The sequence below is a fragment of the Zea mays genome, chromosome 5 (genome assembly GCF_902167145.1).
Source record: "Zea mays cultivar B73 chromosome 5, Zm-B73-REFERENCE-NAM-5.0, whole genome shotgun sequence".
Classification (NCBI taxonomy): Eukaryota; Viridiplantae; Streptophyta; class Magnoliopsida; order Poales; family Poaceae; genus Zea; species Zea mays.
This window is the reverse complement of record NC_050100.1, coordinates 2618184-2633592: the sequence shown is the minus strand read 5'-3', so window position 1 is coordinate 2633592 and position 15409 is coordinate 2618184. Positions and strand designations below refer to the sequence as shown.

At 49.1% G+C, this 15409-nt stretch overlaps 3 protein-coding genes across 3 annotated transcripts; 1 reads left to right on the top strand and 2 right to left on the bottom strand.

Annotated features, from left to right (window-relative positions):
* Nucleotides 1-135: 135 nt before the first annotated feature.
* LOC103625761 (protein phosphatase 2C 35) lies at nucleotides 136-3832 on the bottom strand. Its single transcript, XM_008646158.4, has 4 exons — nucleotides 2277-3832; nucleotides 2065-2178; nucleotides 711-975; nucleotides 136-584 (listed from the first exon to the last, which is right to left on the bottom strand). The coding sequence occupies exons 1-4, from the start codon at nucleotides 3678-3680 to the stop codon at nucleotides 469-471; spliced, it is 1899 nt and encodes a 632-aa protein (XP_008644380.1). The 5' UTR covers nucleotides 3681-3832; the 3' UTR covers nucleotides 136-468.
* Nucleotides 3833-9649: 5817 nt separating this feature from the next.
* Nucleotides 9650-11788, bottom strand: LOC100279406 (uncharacterized). Its single transcript, NM_001152418.2, has one exon. It carries the CDS (start codon nucleotides 11767-11769, stop codon nucleotides 9910-9912), a length of 1860 nt encoding a protein of 619 aa, NP_001145890.2. The 5' UTR covers nucleotides 11770-11788; the 3' UTR covers nucleotides 9650-9909.
* A 618-nt stretch (nucleotides 11789-12406) lies between these two features.
* LOC103625760 (uncharacterized) lies at nucleotides 12407-13901 on the top strand. Its single transcript, XM_008646157.3, has 2 exons — nucleotides 12407-12685; nucleotides 12760-13901. Exons 1-2 carry the CDS (start codon nucleotides 12447-12449, stop codon nucleotides 13448-13450), a joined length of 930 nt encoding a protein of 309 aa, XP_008644379.1. The 5' UTR covers nucleotides 12407-12446; the 3' UTR covers nucleotides 13451-13901.
* The last annotated feature ends 1508 nt before the right edge of the window (nucleotides 13902-15409 follow it).

Sequence of the window (15409 nt, the reverse complement as noted above, 5' to 3'; positions counted from 1 at the left end):
GGGGGTGGTCGTAGCTCTGGAAAGGGCTACCAGTTACGACGACTTAAAGAGGTCTGGTCAACACCGCAAACCATTTCTGACCAAGTAACCCATCTGCATTTTTTTGCACAAAGTCCAGAATCTCAGAAGTCCAACTTTGAATCAGTCTCCCGTGCACATGTTATGGTATGAACACAGAAGATGCAAAACAAAAGGTCAAAGAAAGTTGACCAATTGGTCGCTATTTGATTGAGTTATTAGTAATTGAACAAATCCTCTTTTGCATGGACATCTCATACGGCACTGCGTCGGCATCGGCACGCTCCAGGTGAATCTCATCGTGGTTCAACTTGAGATCCCAAGCCCACCACCCAGTGCTTCATTGATATTGTACAGTAGCAGCTGGGACGAGTGAAGTAGGCCTTCAAGAACCTCTCTCTCTCTATATACGTTTCTTTCTCTAATCTACTACTAGTATGGCTGACCTATTTACACGCATGATCTCCAGATCCTGCCCTCCAAAGATATCACAATGACAGATACGTCGTCGTGGTACCGCCGGCGGTCGCCATGTGGTATCTCGATCAATTCGTGGAAGTCCATTCCTGCAACCACAAGGCATGTGGGGGAAAAAACAAGATCAGCGACTGATCCGAGCTAATCAATCCATCTTGGCCTTCCAGAAGTTCAATAGTTACTGCACAGACACGCACGATATGACTTCAGCGTACCTGCTTTGTTTGCAGCTCTGAAAAGAACTTCCTCCACCAGATGCTGGGCAGGGTCGCCCTCAGGGGTTGTTGCGATGAACATCTCAACCTGAGCGACCGCCTCCTCGTTGGTGAAATACTGGTAGAGCCCGTCTGACGATAGTATCAGGAACCTGTCCCTCGTGCTGAGCCTGTGGTGATAGAGCGAAGGATTGCACGTGATGTACGGGGATGACCCGACGTAATCTATTCTGAACACCTCCAGCAGCGCATCGTTCCATTTGGGCTGCAAAAGCATAGTAGCAAAGATTGTGAGCGCAGGGAGGAGCACAAGAGTATGATTTATAAGTTGCAGCAGATGACACTAATTTAGTGTTACTAGACTAGATGCAAAAGGTCAAAGTTCAGGCTAGTTGATTCAACTACCAAGATCATGTCAAAAAAATTGGGTTGCTTGGCTTCATGGTTATCTGTCTCACTCCAGTTCCAAGAAAGAGACTGCCCTCTTTTCACTGTGTCATGATTGATTTGCAAAATGTATTATAGATAGTACTAGTTTTTACTGGAACCGACACTGTTCCGCTTCGTTGGAGAAACGTGCCTCCCTTCAAAGCCACTCCACTCGCTAACTTCCTGGCCACATTTCAGTACCGCACAAGCACATTCTTTGCACTTGGACAGAAGCAAAAGAAACTTCATTTTCTCGGAGAGCAGCTTCTCCTTCACTTGATCAGACTAGGCTATACACATGGCTGACTGTGAAACGGAAGTAATTTATTCAGTAGTCGGAAATTCTGTACATGTGACCACAGGCTTTTATGTCAAGGTCAAGATTGTCTGATTCAGTGTATGATGATGGACATAATTTTCCACTCCAAAGAAATTAGAATCGACAACGACTTAGGCCCTGTTCCAATCTCGCGAGATAAACTTTAGCAGTTTTTTTAGCTACTTTTAGCCATTTATAATCTAAACAGGAGAGCTAATGGTGGTAATTGAAACTAAACTTTAGCACTTCAATTCATATAGCTAAAATTTAGCAGGAAGCTAAAGTTTATCTCATGAGATTGAAACGGGGTCTTAATCTTCTTCTTTTTCAAACTTTGGACCAGTCATACTCATACCAGTTCCGGCTTTCCTTTTTTTGACCTTGATTAATCAATACCTGAATTACTATTTGTTGACCAAGAACCACAGCAAAAGTGTCATGTTTTGCACCTGGTATGATGAAATTAGACTGTCTGACCCTAGAAATTTATCCTTCCAGTTTCAGATCGTCTTTCTTAGGAAATATAAATAAGCCGGTTGCATGATCATAATCATCTATAAACAAATTCATTATGTGCACAACTGATGTAATCAAATATAGACTAACCTGTTTCAAGAAACCAGCTCCAAACGCTCTCGTCACCTTAAGCGAGCCCTTCACGCGGTCCTTGGAGATTGCAGACGGGTCTCCGGGATGCTCGTTCCGTATTCTGCAAACTTCCTGTAGCAATGCAACATAACTTATGAGAAACTGTGAGATCATATCATAAAAAGAACAGTCACTGAATGGATCAGTTAATCTTGAATCAATTCAGTTACCTCTCGCACTGACGTGCTATGTTCTGAGGTGAGCTGCAGAGCTGACAAGAGCGGAGTGCCATCCCCGACCAATCCATCAAATGAACCCCCACTGATCTCCTCGAGATCAACACTGTCCATTGTTCCCAGCACAGCCCGGCTGTCACCTACATTCATGAGGTACATGTCCTCTCCTTTCATAAGCATGGCAAGAACGCAAGAGCCCATAAGCGCAAGCTCCGGGAACTCGCCGACCATCTTGTCGGCGACGTCCAGGTAGGCCTCCTCGGTCTTGCGAAGCGCGCGCGCAAGTGCCTTAAGCACGGCGAGGTGGTCGTTCTCGCTGCTGCTCCTAGGAGGGCGCTGAGTTGGCGGCTTGAGGCTGGAGCAGTCGCGCTCCCACTCGCACTTCCACCGCCGTTGGTCATCATCGGCGCCGCGCGGCGGTCTTGATCGGCGGGCGCGGCGGCCGTTGGCGGGCTGGTCCTGGTGATATGAGGCCGTGGTGCTCATCGGCTGGTCGGGATCTGTGTCGCGCTGCTCCTCCTGCTCGCACTGATCCCAGAGCAGGCCGCGGAGCTCGCGGTGCACGGCGGCGTAGAGATGGGAGACGAGGAAGTCCGTGGCGTCGGGACCGTTGAAGCCGTCGTAGATGCCGACGAACACCCAGCCCCGCTCCTCGGACACCACGATGTGGACGCGGTCCTCGCCGGCCTTCCCCTGCGCCCACTGCAGCCCGGCGGAACCGGCGCCACAGGCGGCGGCGGCGGCCGAGCCGAGATCCATCGAATCCTGAAACTTATCCGCCCGCGCGAGAAGCGCGCGGGTAAAATTCCGCAGGCGGCGGCCGCCGTGCGAGAGACTCCGGCGGAGCGCGGGCACGGCGCCTCCTCCCATGCGGGCGGATGTGGCGGCGCAAGGGAGAGGGCCGGACATGAGCGCCGCGTCGAGGGGGCCCGAGAGGAACCCCCTCTCTATGGGCCCGGAGAGGAACCCGCCCCCGTGCGCGCAGATGGGGCCCGACGGGAACCTCGGGACGGGCTGCAGCGGCACGGCGGCGAACGATTCGGAGCTCTCGAACCCGGAGGAGGAGGAGGAGGCGGCGGCGGCGGAGGAGGATTCGTCCGGCAGCAGGAGGAGGACGGAGGTGGAGAGCTGCGTGGAGACGTTGGCGCTGAGCGCGGCCCCGGATATGGCCCGGAACGTGGTGGGCTCCTCGGCCGCGGCGGCCGCCTTGGCGTCGGCGACCAGGTCGTCGTCGTCCGCGGAGAAGGGCACCAGCACCTTATCCGGCCGGACGTAGCAGAAGGAGTGGCCGAGGCCCTCGTCGTAGGCGGGGTCCGAGGGGAGCGCCGCGGGCGCCACGTGGCGGCGGCGGCCGGCGGCGCCGCCCCCGCAGCAGAAGCAGGCGAGGGAGTTTCCCATGGCGGGACGTGAGCGGGCGGGCTGGAGGGGAGCGGAGAGCTGCGGATGGGGGAAGGGTTGGGCGGTTATAATGGGGGGAGCATTAGCTAGGCTCTAGAGGTGGGGAGAGTTGACTTGTGGGAGAGGAGACGGGAAAGGGGGCGAGGAGGAGGAGGAGGAGGAGAGTGGGTGGGGTTGAAATGCTCGAATAATTTAAGTTGGTTTCCAACTCTAGGCGTTGACTCTTGTGGGCGTCTGAGACTCCGACCCCGGCAGGCGGCAGACAGCTGCTGGGCCCACCGCCCTCGGCCCGGTCCGCAGCGTCGTCGTGGAGGCGGGGCCCATCCGCTCCTCGGTGCGGAAACCTGATGCAACCTTCTGCGTCCGCGTCTGCGTCCTTGTGGGCTTTGCCTTGCTGCTGATCCTTTTGTTTCTGTCTACACACTGGCTGGAAAGGTTTTTTTTTGTGCTTTGGGGTTTATTTTGTCGTTTATTTACGGCTGCTCTGGCCAGCCGTTGGCTTTTTCAGCTGCTCCCTTCCTATGCACGGTTCAAATTAGGAAAAATTCATATTATGCGATTAAATTTTATACTTATTTCTTGTGTGCCACTGAGTAACATATAGGTATATTTTTTTGTGTATGACATGTGAGGCTAGTTACACACAAGTAATGAGTATATTTTTCGATGACATATAAAGAATTGGCCCTTAAAATTACATGAAGTCGTAATAATTTTTTTTTGAAGAGCTGCCAATCCATATTTTTGTTGATGCATATAGCATGACAATACACGCAGTCTTTCACTAGGAGTCAGTGACTGTAAAAATTGAGAACAACTTGATCAACTGGACAATGAAAGGCACAAACACAACGACAGCTAAATAGAACCAGACAACATGCCGGTGGAGAGCAAAACCATCTACTACTGTTAAAAATATCCGCACCACTATACATGAGTATCATCCAACATGGCACTAGCGGAGTTACCCGTGTTAGTTCATTAATTCAAAGACTTTGTACGTAAAATCTAGCCACTAGATGTGTATTATCAATATAAGTTTAGGGTTCTTTGACGATGCTATTAGAGTGGTGTATCCATCTGATGAACCTGATAGGCCACAAACCTAGAGCGCCATTAGTACCATGGTTAGAGATGTCAATGAGGATCCGATACCCGCCAACCCGTGGGTAATTCCTCTATTAGATTGCGGGTATGAGACAAAAGTTGTCTTATGGGTATAGATATGAGACAAAATCTCCACCCATTGGGTAAATGGGTATGGGTTTTAGAAGCAATAACCCGAACCCGATTATCCATGGGTATTTCATACGTGTACACCTGCCGTGTTTGTATGAATGAGTTGAGGCCGAGCCGGCCACCAAACCCAGCATGTCAGCGCATCAGGCCCATGTCCTAGCTGAACAAGGCAACACGACATGACAACTAGCAGACTAGCAAAAAAACCTAAAATAACCAGCCATATGCTACGTCCCTGCCCAGATAACGGTGACGACCATGGATTCTCAGACACCAACGAAATCAGATTGTGACCAAGAAAGGTGAGCAAACTTTATTCCTCCATTTCTTCTACCGGTCTCGAAGTACTTATTTCTTTTCTGATGGATGGATGAATGAATCATGGTTCATGGATAAGTGCTTGTCAATGTGATGATGTGTGAAATCTAGATTGTTTGTATTACATGTTAGTACCTAGTTATCCCTTAATTAGGGATGAAGATACATTAGGGATCTGGAACCCGAATGAGGATGTATATGGGATGAGTTTTGCACTCATAATGAGTATGAAGATAGGTATGAGGACGGATCAAACGTGATTGGAATGAGTATGAGATGCTATAAACCGGTGATGAATTCCATCTCTAAGCATGTGCCGACGATTGCCGCGTGAGCGAAGCCGCCGGCCCGCGGCGCCGAAACAGCACGGAACAAGCGTGCGCTGCCGAAATCGGAGGCGGAGGGAGTGGTTGGGGGCGGGGCGCAGGCGCAGCAGAGAGCATAGCCGTCCGTCCGTTCGTTCGTTCACGTGCCCGGCTCGGCGATGCTCTCTCACTCGTCCCACGCAGAGCCAACTACCCAACCCACGCAGGTCAGCGGGGCGGGTGGATTTTTTTGGCCCCGTCTGTCGCTGAACTGGAGGGGGGAGGCAGGCCGCCGTTGGCGTTGGCGTTGGCGTTGGCATGGCAGCGCCCCACAAGGTGACGACAAGGTCCGGCGTTTGAGTTGGTCGCCGGTCGCACGCCGCATGTGTGTGGCTGCAATTAATTTGGATTGCATGCGTATGCGTGGGGGAGAAAGAGAGAGAGAGAGAGAGAGACAGAGTGAGGAACCCGATTCCCCGGCACATCGCCGCGGCCCCCGGGGTTTGGATTTCGATCGACGGCCTCGTGGACGTCTGTCTGTCTCTGTTAATGGCGCGACGGGAGCGGGGCCTGCTCTATCGTTGACCTGGAAGCTGGAGCCGGGGCCGGGGACGACGGGAACCGGCATGCATGGAATTGATCGGACATGAGATCTAGTGCGCGCGCACGGACGTCGCCGTCGACATCGCCATCGCCCAACGATCAACAACCAACCAACTCCCTGCTGCCACTGCCACTGCGCCTTGTGCTGGATCAATGCGATGATGCAATGCAACCAATGCGTCCACCTTGGGAAGGAGAGATGCATGGTCACTGTTACTGTACTATCTTTTGTTTGTTTCTTTGGTGGAGTAGTAGAGAGTAGTACAACTCATCAACCTAACTAACATGTGCTGGATTAACTGGACTGCAGATCAGATCATCAGATGGCATGGCATCGCCTCGCCGCAGGCAGCAGTTGTTCAAGTGCCCATGTGACGTGACGTGCAGTGGACAGGCACTGGAGGAGGAGTGGCTTTAGCTTTTGCTTTTGCCCTGCTCTGCTACGGGTCAAACCCCAACCCAACCCCAGACGCCGGGAGCTGTATATATTCAATGTAGAGTAGATGTACCTGTGCTGCATTCGGTTCGGACAGTACAGGATACGGCGTTTGACTCTCTTTTTTTTTCCTTCCTCTGCATGTTATGTACGCAAGCAAACGTCCACCACCACCATTCATCAGCTTGCAGTCATAAACAGGGCCTGTTTGGTTCAGCTTTTTTCTGACCAGCTTTTCTGAGAATCTGGCTGTGGAGAGAATCTGGCTGTAGAGAGAATCTGAGTATTGTGTGGATTACGTGCGGAGAAAGATGAAGTGGTCCAAAGGGTTCAGGATCTAGAAAGCAACAGATTCCTACTATCATGACGATTCGACCGATTTTGTGTTTATGTTGATTTTGGACGGTTTTTATTTAAGCGATTCTTATAGAAGCTGGCTGAAAAGCTGGGGCGTTTGGCGATCTGCAGCAGTTTTTGGTGGCCAGAAGCTGTAAAAATCCCAAACAAACAGGGGCTGGATCTGCTCACCAACTCCCACATTTGTGTCCCACCTGCCCGTTGCAAAACCAAGACTGACTGACTGGCTGGCTGACAGACAGACAGACAAGAGAGAGAAACCAGTGCAGTGCAGCAGGGGTGAGTGAGTGAGTGAGGAGGAGCACAAGTCAAGGGCTGCCCTATGCAGACTGTTGTTCCAAAATAACCAAGGCAGCAGGTCTCTGTGCTCATAATTAAACAACACAAGTAGCAGCGCATCACGCTACACATGGATGGATTAGGTAGGTCCATCCTCACGTAGGCATGCACATCACAGATCCCGAAACAAATCGTTTTCCAAACAGGATACACTTTTTTTCGTTTTGTTTTGTTTTGGTCAACAGACATGTGAAGCTGGTTCCTTCCGAGCTGTTTGTTACCTGCCTCTTCTAATAATCTAAAGTATATAGACGGAGTACTCGGTCTCTATGCTGTACTTACGCATATACCGGGAGATGTGGTAGCCACCGTGTGTATTAAGAAACACGTGGGCTGTATTTAAAAAAAAACAGAAACTTTGGTTTATATAATGAATAAATGTATTATGTAAAATAATGCGCGGCGAAAGTTTAGGCGACCTCGTTGCCCCCACCTCTACCCCAACCTTCCACAGTTGAGGACCAGCCGCTTCAGATCAGAGTCATGACTTCTTCCATTCAAATCAAGTAATCTTTCCCTCTCTCCATCTACCGTGTCTATGGCTAGACAGCATCCTCCATTAGTAAAATGTGAGTAAATAAAATATAGTTAAATGTGAGTAAAAGCTACAGAAAGCTATCTACGTGATTGGTTGCCTGTGTAGAGATAACCAGGCTCCCCGCGTGCTTTGACCAAGCACGAGATTCTGATTGGTTGCTTGGATATGAGGACGCTGACCAGCATGCGGTCGTGCAGGCTAGAACTATTTTTCGCTGCCCGCCTGCACGTATGGAGATGGCGCTGATGACCGTCGCTGAGGAGCCAGGCGCATGGGAGACCTGCGCGCGAGAGGCACTCAACCAATCAGCCGGTATATGTTTACGGTACAAGTATTATCTTTGCCCAGATCGTCGAAGGTTTCTGGATCCACCCACTGCGGGTACATCAACCCGTTTTGGAGGATTTTTGTTTCTTCCTTTTCGTGGACCAATGAAGTTTTATAGGTCATCAAATCACCGGTAGGTTTAGGTGATTTTAGGTTGACTCATGCTTCAATTCGAGCCTAACTTTTAAAATTTTGTGCTGACTGTCCTTGTGTGCTTTGCATCAAATTGGTTTTAAGTTACGTAATTCGAGGCGGCCCCAGAGTACATTATGACTTTCATCGCTCGCCAGCTAGCGCCAGTTCCTTGATGTCATGTCATCGACCCAACACCACCGGACCGGATACACCACTTTACTCATCTCACCAAAATGTCAACCTGTGCCTTCCATTCGTTCTAGAAGAAGCAAAGCAGGGCAGCAGCATCACCGGTTGGAAATCCACATTTGCCGGTCAGTGTTGGATCCGTCAATGCCAGCACACAGCTTGCAGTGGTAGCAGCAGCCAGCAGCAAGGTGAATTCGGCTCACAAAGGTCAACTGGGGGAAGCTTTCAGCCGCCATGCGAGGGCTTGTTTGACTGGCGGGTCCATCTTTTTTTTTTTTTTTTTGTGCTTGCTTGCCTATTAAGCTTTCAAAAAAGAAAAACCTCTACCAGAAGTACTCCTGGAAGTAGAACTGATGCCACCATCCGGCAGAGGCAGGTGCGTCTCCTTTGACTCTTGCCACGTTTGTTTCTCCTAAAAAAATATCGCTTAAATTCGCACGAGCGTGAGTTTGTACGCATCAATTGGTTTCCCGGCCTTTGTACGCAGCGTCCCTAGAGCTGGCAGGCCGTCGCGTCCCCAGTTCTTGCATCCTTTTTTTTTCTCCCACTCGCGGCAACCGACGAGCGCTGTCGTCAGTGGGTGTTCGAGATATTGCCCAGCCGTGTTCAAAATCCGGAACAAGTCTCTCACACAGTCACACTTTGGGGCTATTCAGATGGTCCAAGCGGCGCGGATGGCTGGCGACAGCAGACAGCGGTCCAGCCGGCGCGGAGACGAAGGCACTCGTGCAAAAATTCGGCCTCAAAGCCCATGCCATTACCTTCACATATCCATCAGCCCATCACGAAATGGGACCCAACTGGCGCTCTCTTTACAGAGAAAAACTTTGGCTGAGACTAAAGTTTCCAAAACTACAAAACAAGTGCAGTATTTACAATACTACAGTTTAGTATACAGAGATTTCAGATGAGTTGTCAAACACCTCAAAGTATATAATACCACAGAATTGCTCAATGCTACAGTATTGCTTCAATACTGCAAAAAAAAAACTTTGTTCCCAAATACCCCCTAGGATGTCAATCGGGGGTGGGTAGGTCACAGATAACGCCGTATAGAGCAGTGAAGACAAAAATAATAAATCAAATTGAAAAACTTGTGGTTGTGCATACAATACAAGTGATCTTTATTAATGTGTATCCACGAGACTTAGGGAGTGTTTGAATACGCTGGAGCTAATAGTTTGCTACTAAAATTAGGGTTTATTTAGTTCCTTTAGTCCAGGGACTAATATAAAAAGTATACACTTCAACACAGCTTCTAATATCCTTAAACAAGCATCGTAACTACTGGCTACCAAAATCTTCCATATTTCAAATGAACAGACGAACCTTGAAAGATTTGCAGAAGCCCCCTCGAAATAAATTACCATTACCATCATCTTCTGCAATTGCCCTCTTTGATGGGCAGCCAGAAACAGGATAAATTGGTGAAAAACAATTGCATCACCAGAAATCATTGCACGAGCAGGAGCCATTCTTGAAGCGATGGAACCTGCTGCGATCACGCACAATGATCTCCCGGTTATAAACCAGCGAAATGCACTTTATTGCTGCATGGCAGTCAGAGCATACTCGGAGATTCTTGACCACGCGGACCTGTGTACCAGGAGGAGTCCTCAGTAGCACAAATGCAATCGCCAGCTTCTCGCTGTGCCACTGAAGCGCAACCTCCTTATCCTCCTCATCAAGGTCAAGGAGAACCTCTGATGTAGCTGAGATGTGCCCAGCACGCCTGAGCTCCCTCGCCATCTCCTCGACCATCATGTATATCTCTTTCCACTGTGGATGCGACTCGTCACCAGCTATGAACTCATGGACCTCCCCATCGAGCTCAACAAGGCTGCAACCTGGCACCTTCTTGATCCCTCTCTTGCTCATCTCTCTCCTAATCTCTGATTTCTCCTTCCACCTCCGTGTCAGCGCATAGACATTGGAGAGCATGACGTAGTTGGCCTCATGTGCCGGGTACTCATTTAGAAGGTTCCTGGTGATGGTTTCTCCGAGCTCAAGCCTGCCATGGGCACGGCAGGCAGCAACAAGCGTCCGCCATATTATTGGGTTTGGTTTCATGGGCATCTTATGAACAAACTCCATTGCCCGCTCGACCATGCCAGCACGACCGAACATGTCTACCATGCAGCCATAATGCTCGATCTTAGGATCAATGCCATATGCCATCCTCATTGACTCAAAGTAGCCATAACCTTCATCAACCATTCCAGCATGGCTACACGCAGTGAGCACCCCAATGAACGCAACATCATCAGGCCGCACGCCAGCAGTCTTCATCTCCTCGAACACCGCCACAGCCTCCTTCCCACGACCCTCCATTGCAAGTGCGTCAATCACTGACGTCCAAGAAACAATAGTCCGCTCCTTCATCCCCTGGAACACTGCCATAGCCCCATCCAAATCACCGCACTTGGCGAGAGCGTCAATCAGCGCATTGCACAGCGTCACAGATTTCCCAATCCCCTCCTTCTCCACAAACCGGCCAACCCACCGAGCAAGCTCGAGCGCTCCCAAATCTGCAGCTGCTGCCAGAACACCAATCATTGTGACCTCATCTGGCCTCACCCCGCTGGCCTGCATCTCCCTGAACAACCCAACTGCATCACTCGACAGCCCGCTACGCACATACCCGCCGATCATCGCGCTCCAAGTAACCGCGCTCGATTTGGCCATTCTGTCGAACACATTCCGCGCGTCCCCAAGAAACTCACCGCCGAAGCACGAGTACATGTGTATGAGAGTATTGGAAACATACTGGTCGGTGGTGAACCCGAACTTGAGAGCGGCGGCGTGCGCCTGGACACCAACGCCCGGGAACGCGGCGCAGGCCTTGAGGAGGAACGGGAAGGTGAACTTGTTCGGCAACGTGGCGCTGCGGAGCATGAGCGGGAAGAAGGAGGCGGCGCGGAGGCGGGCCGAAGGGAGCGGGGAGGCGGCGTGCGCGCGGATGAGAGTGTTGGCGAGGAACGCGTCGATGGGGACGGAGGGCACGAGGAGCGCAGCGACAAGGGGCTCAAGCAGCGCGGGCGCCGCAGCAGCGGAGGACGCGAAGAGCCTGGTGAGGACGAGCGGGTTGGCGTGGAGGCCGGACTTGAGGAGGAAGGCGAGGGACTGCAGGACGGCGGCCGGCGCGGAGGAGCGCTCTAGAAGGTGGAGGCAGTGCTGCTCCGCAGCCCGCGCGCCACAGTCGGCGGGTGGCGACAGGCCGGTGCGGTGGAGAAGCGGCGACGGCGCGGATGCGATGCGACGGAACTTGCCATTGAAGCCGCGGCGGCATGTGGCCGAGCTCATGGCCGCCAGGCGCGAGGCATTGTGGTTTTGAACTTTTGATCATTCGCCCTGCGCCATTTTTCATAAGGCTATCCGGAGCCGTTTCCCCTAAATTTTTCCCCCTAAATCTTACTATGCAGTCACGTCAGCAGGATTCTCTCCCCTATATTTACTCATCCCGCAACCGTTCCCCTTAAATATTACCCTACATATCCCTCTACTCATTAAATATACATTTCCCTATAACTAACATAACCAACTTGTTTTTTTATTTTTATTGTTTTTTTGAACACGTTTTGATTACCAGATGATACTTGGTGAACAAAATTATTTTTTTAATTATTCCTCTTAATTAAGACATACTATGTACAAAATCAAATATTATATTATTTAATTGTAATCCTTCTTACATCATTTCATTTAAAATTAATTAACCTTAGCGGTATTCGGAATTGTTCCATTAATATGTGCACAAACTTATCTGAAGCACACTTACTTTAGAAGACAAACCTATCAGTCGTACGGTGCAAGCAACGACTAACTTACGATGCAAGACACCGTTGCCTTTCATACGAAGCCACGGATGGCTTTCAATGGAAGCGATCCCCCCCCTTTGCTCTCCCCTATATATATTCAATCAACCTCTCCCATATTCTTCGCCCATACTACTGAGTGAATCAAGTTATCCATAGTTCGGTATGTCTCCGAGTCATACGGAAGATGAGTTTGCTTCGAGTGATTCGAGTGATAGTGAGGACGAAACTCTTTTGCTTGTCAACCTACTAACCCTCAACATTGCGGCTCAACACCATCACCGCCGACGGTCGGGTATACCCCGCCGTGTCATTCACAGAGATCATTTCGCTGGAGAAAACCTCATCCAACATCACTACTTCGCCGCTAACCCAGTGTATCCACCGCATGTGTTTCGTAGAAGGTGCGCACTTCATACATTTGTCTTATGTTATGATTTGTTCAAGTTTTGACAATTATGCAATACCATTTATATAGGTTCCGCATGAGTAGGCCTTTGTTTCTCCGCATTCTGCATGGTCTTCAACAACACGATATTTACTTTACACAAAGAGTTGACGCTACTGGTATGCCCGGACTAGGACCATTACAAAAAGTTTGTGCGGCCATGCGGATACTTGCTTATGGCTTACCTTCTGATGCGGTAGACGAGTATATTCAAATTGGGGAATCAACGGCTAGGGAATGCCTTCATCATTTTTGTCGCGCAATCATTGCCTGTTTTAGTGTCTGGTATTTACGCACTCCAACTCAAGATGACATTACTCGCATCATGCATAATAGTGAGTCGCGGGGTTTTCCTGGCATGTTGGGATCCATCGATTGCATGCACTGGGAGTGGAGGAACTGTCCAACGGCATGGCGAGGTCAATTTTGTGGTCGAAATGGTAGGGCATCGATGATACTTGAAGCAGTTGCATCGTATGATCTATGGATTTGGCATGCATTTTTTGGCATGCCTGGGACAAACAATGACGTTAACGTGCTCCACCGATCCCCCGTATTTGACCCAATCACTACTGGTCGAATGCCACCTGTCAATTACACAGTTAATGGTCATGCGTACAACTTCGGTTATTACCTCGCTGATGGTATTTACCCCAACTGGCCTACTTTTGTGAAAGCAATCCGACACCCTTACGAGGAAAAGAAAGTCTACTTCACTTAGATGCAGGAAAGTTGCCGAAAGGATATTGAGCGTGCATTTGGAGTTCTTCAAGCCCGGTGGGCGGTGCTCCGTGGACCAGCTTATGGTTGGGATCGTAATCGTTTGACAGAGATAATGACGGCTTGCATCATCATGCACAACATGATCGTCGAAGACGAAGGGCCATTTGCTGCAAACATTGATTTCGGAGACAACTCTTCAAGGATTGATTCATCTCAAATTATAGCGGAAGGCCGTGTCGAATGGGTTATTAACCACTTTGATCTACGTCGCCAAGAAAGATCGTGCTCCCTTCAAAATGATCTTGTGGAGCACTTATGGAATCACCGTGGAAGTATGTAATAATTATGTGTCGTAGCTGCTTAGTTCGCACTTACTATCAGTACTTGTAATGTGTTTTCGTCTAAGTTTGTATTCGAATAAATAAGCTACGTTTCCGAAATTTTCCATACAGGCGACTACATTTTAGTTGACATACTACGTTTTTGTGTAGCACACAGAACGCAACATCAGAATTCATTTTTTCTTGTACAATATATAACATACCATTCGATTGGCAATAATCTTGTTCAAACATTTATGACATCCAAGCTCATTATTGTCTAATACAACAGCAAACAACTTAAGATACACTGGTTGGACCAAACAAATACTGTTCTTGATAATACAATTTCGTAAACGAAGTAAGATAAAATTGTCTCAACATGTCTCAACAGCCCATGCGCACATCGAACAGAACCGTTCACGATTGCTCAAAAGTAAATATGAACTGCTGCAATTTTTTTCTGTTCCTTCATCACAACCCAAACTTCAGGATCTACATCTTCTTCGTTTGTCGACAACAGCATCTGCAAACGTTGTTCTGCCGATTTCAGTTCTTCAAGTTTGAGTTCCCTTTGTCTAATGCTTAACTTTTGGGCTTCCAATTCCAATCTCTTCTTCTGTATCTCCCTGTCTTCTTCAGTGGTCTTTTCTTTTTTCCCCTTTTCTATGGACCTCTGTATTTGTTTCTCAGTAATTTCTTGTAATCGGCTTAAGTACTCCGGGGACGAAGAAGAACCATCTTTCTTTCTCTCAGCTTTACTGTAATCACGGCCACGGGGCCTTTTTCCTGAGAGCCCAGCGGATCCACTGTCAGTCTCCGGTGTTTCCACTGATGGACACCCCGAAGAAGGTATTGATCTTGCATGTAATCCTCTAAACGAGTGTCCTTGACATATGCTCTCCCATTTCGGTTCCCCCTTCAATTGATGCCAGCAGTGCATAAAATGAAATGGTTTGCCCTCCTCATGAGCGAACAAAGTGGCTGCCTTCGATGTCTGCAAATTTGGAATTGATTATATAATTAGTTGCAGCAGAGACACATGTAGTACATAAAATCATCGTTTCAAAAGTCGTACCTTATCGTCGTCACTTAGACCACTTTGTTTCTCTCGTAGGACTCTGGCGTAGTATCCAGAGAATTTACTGACATCAGCCCTTATCTTGTCCCATCTGCTGCTAAGTGCTCTGTTAAGTCGACAAGGAAATTCCCCCCTTTGTTCATTGTACCTTTTTTCAATTCTGGCCTAGAGACCTCCCTCCTTTGCCCAGTATTGACAATAGGGTCACTACTTATTTGCAACCAAGTAGTACAAAGGAGTCTGTCTTCTGGTGCTGTAAAGTTTTGTTCCTTAGATTTCTTTTGTTTTTGAACTAGAGGTGCATTTTTCTCAGGACTATTGATGTCCTGAACACTGTGTTCAGCATCTGACTCCAAGTGTACAGGCATTTGAGGTATAGTGTTCGAACCCTGCAACGGTGTACTTGATAGTGATGGTGGATAAGAATCTGTGTATGGACTCATTCCAACCGACCCAAGAGGTTTCCTCACAAAATTCATGTAGTGATTCCAATATAGTGCAGATTGGGAAGCAGGGATCATGGTTGATTGGGAACTAGTATTCCCTGGCTGAATTG

Bases quoted from the DNA above. Each gene is read 5' to 3' on its own strand.
- LOC103625760 (XM_008646157.3), top strand. From the start codon at position 12,447: ATGTCTCCGAGTCATACGGAAGATGAGTTTGCTTCGAGTGATTCGAGT. The intron at 12,686-12,759 runs GTGCGCACTTCA...CCATTTATATAG, and splicing joins CCGCATGTGTTTCGTAGAAG to GTTCCGCATGAGTAGGCCTT.
- LOC103625761 (XM_008646158.4), bottom strand. From the start codon at position 3,680: ATGGGAAACTCCCTCGCCTGCTTCTGCTGCGGGGGCGGCGCCGCCGGC. The intron at 2,179-2,276 runs GTAACTGAATTG...GCATTGCTACAG, and splicing joins ATAGCACGTCAGTGCGAGAG to GAAGTTTGCAGAATACGGAA. The intron at 976-2,064 runs GTTAGTCTATAT...ATGCTTTTGCAG, and splicing joins GAGCTGGTTTCTTGAAACAG to CCCAAATGGAACGATGCGCT.
- LOC100279406 (NM_001152418.2), bottom strand. From the start codon at position 11,769: ATGAGCTCGGCCACATGCCGCCGCGGCTTCAATGGCAAGTTCCGTCGC.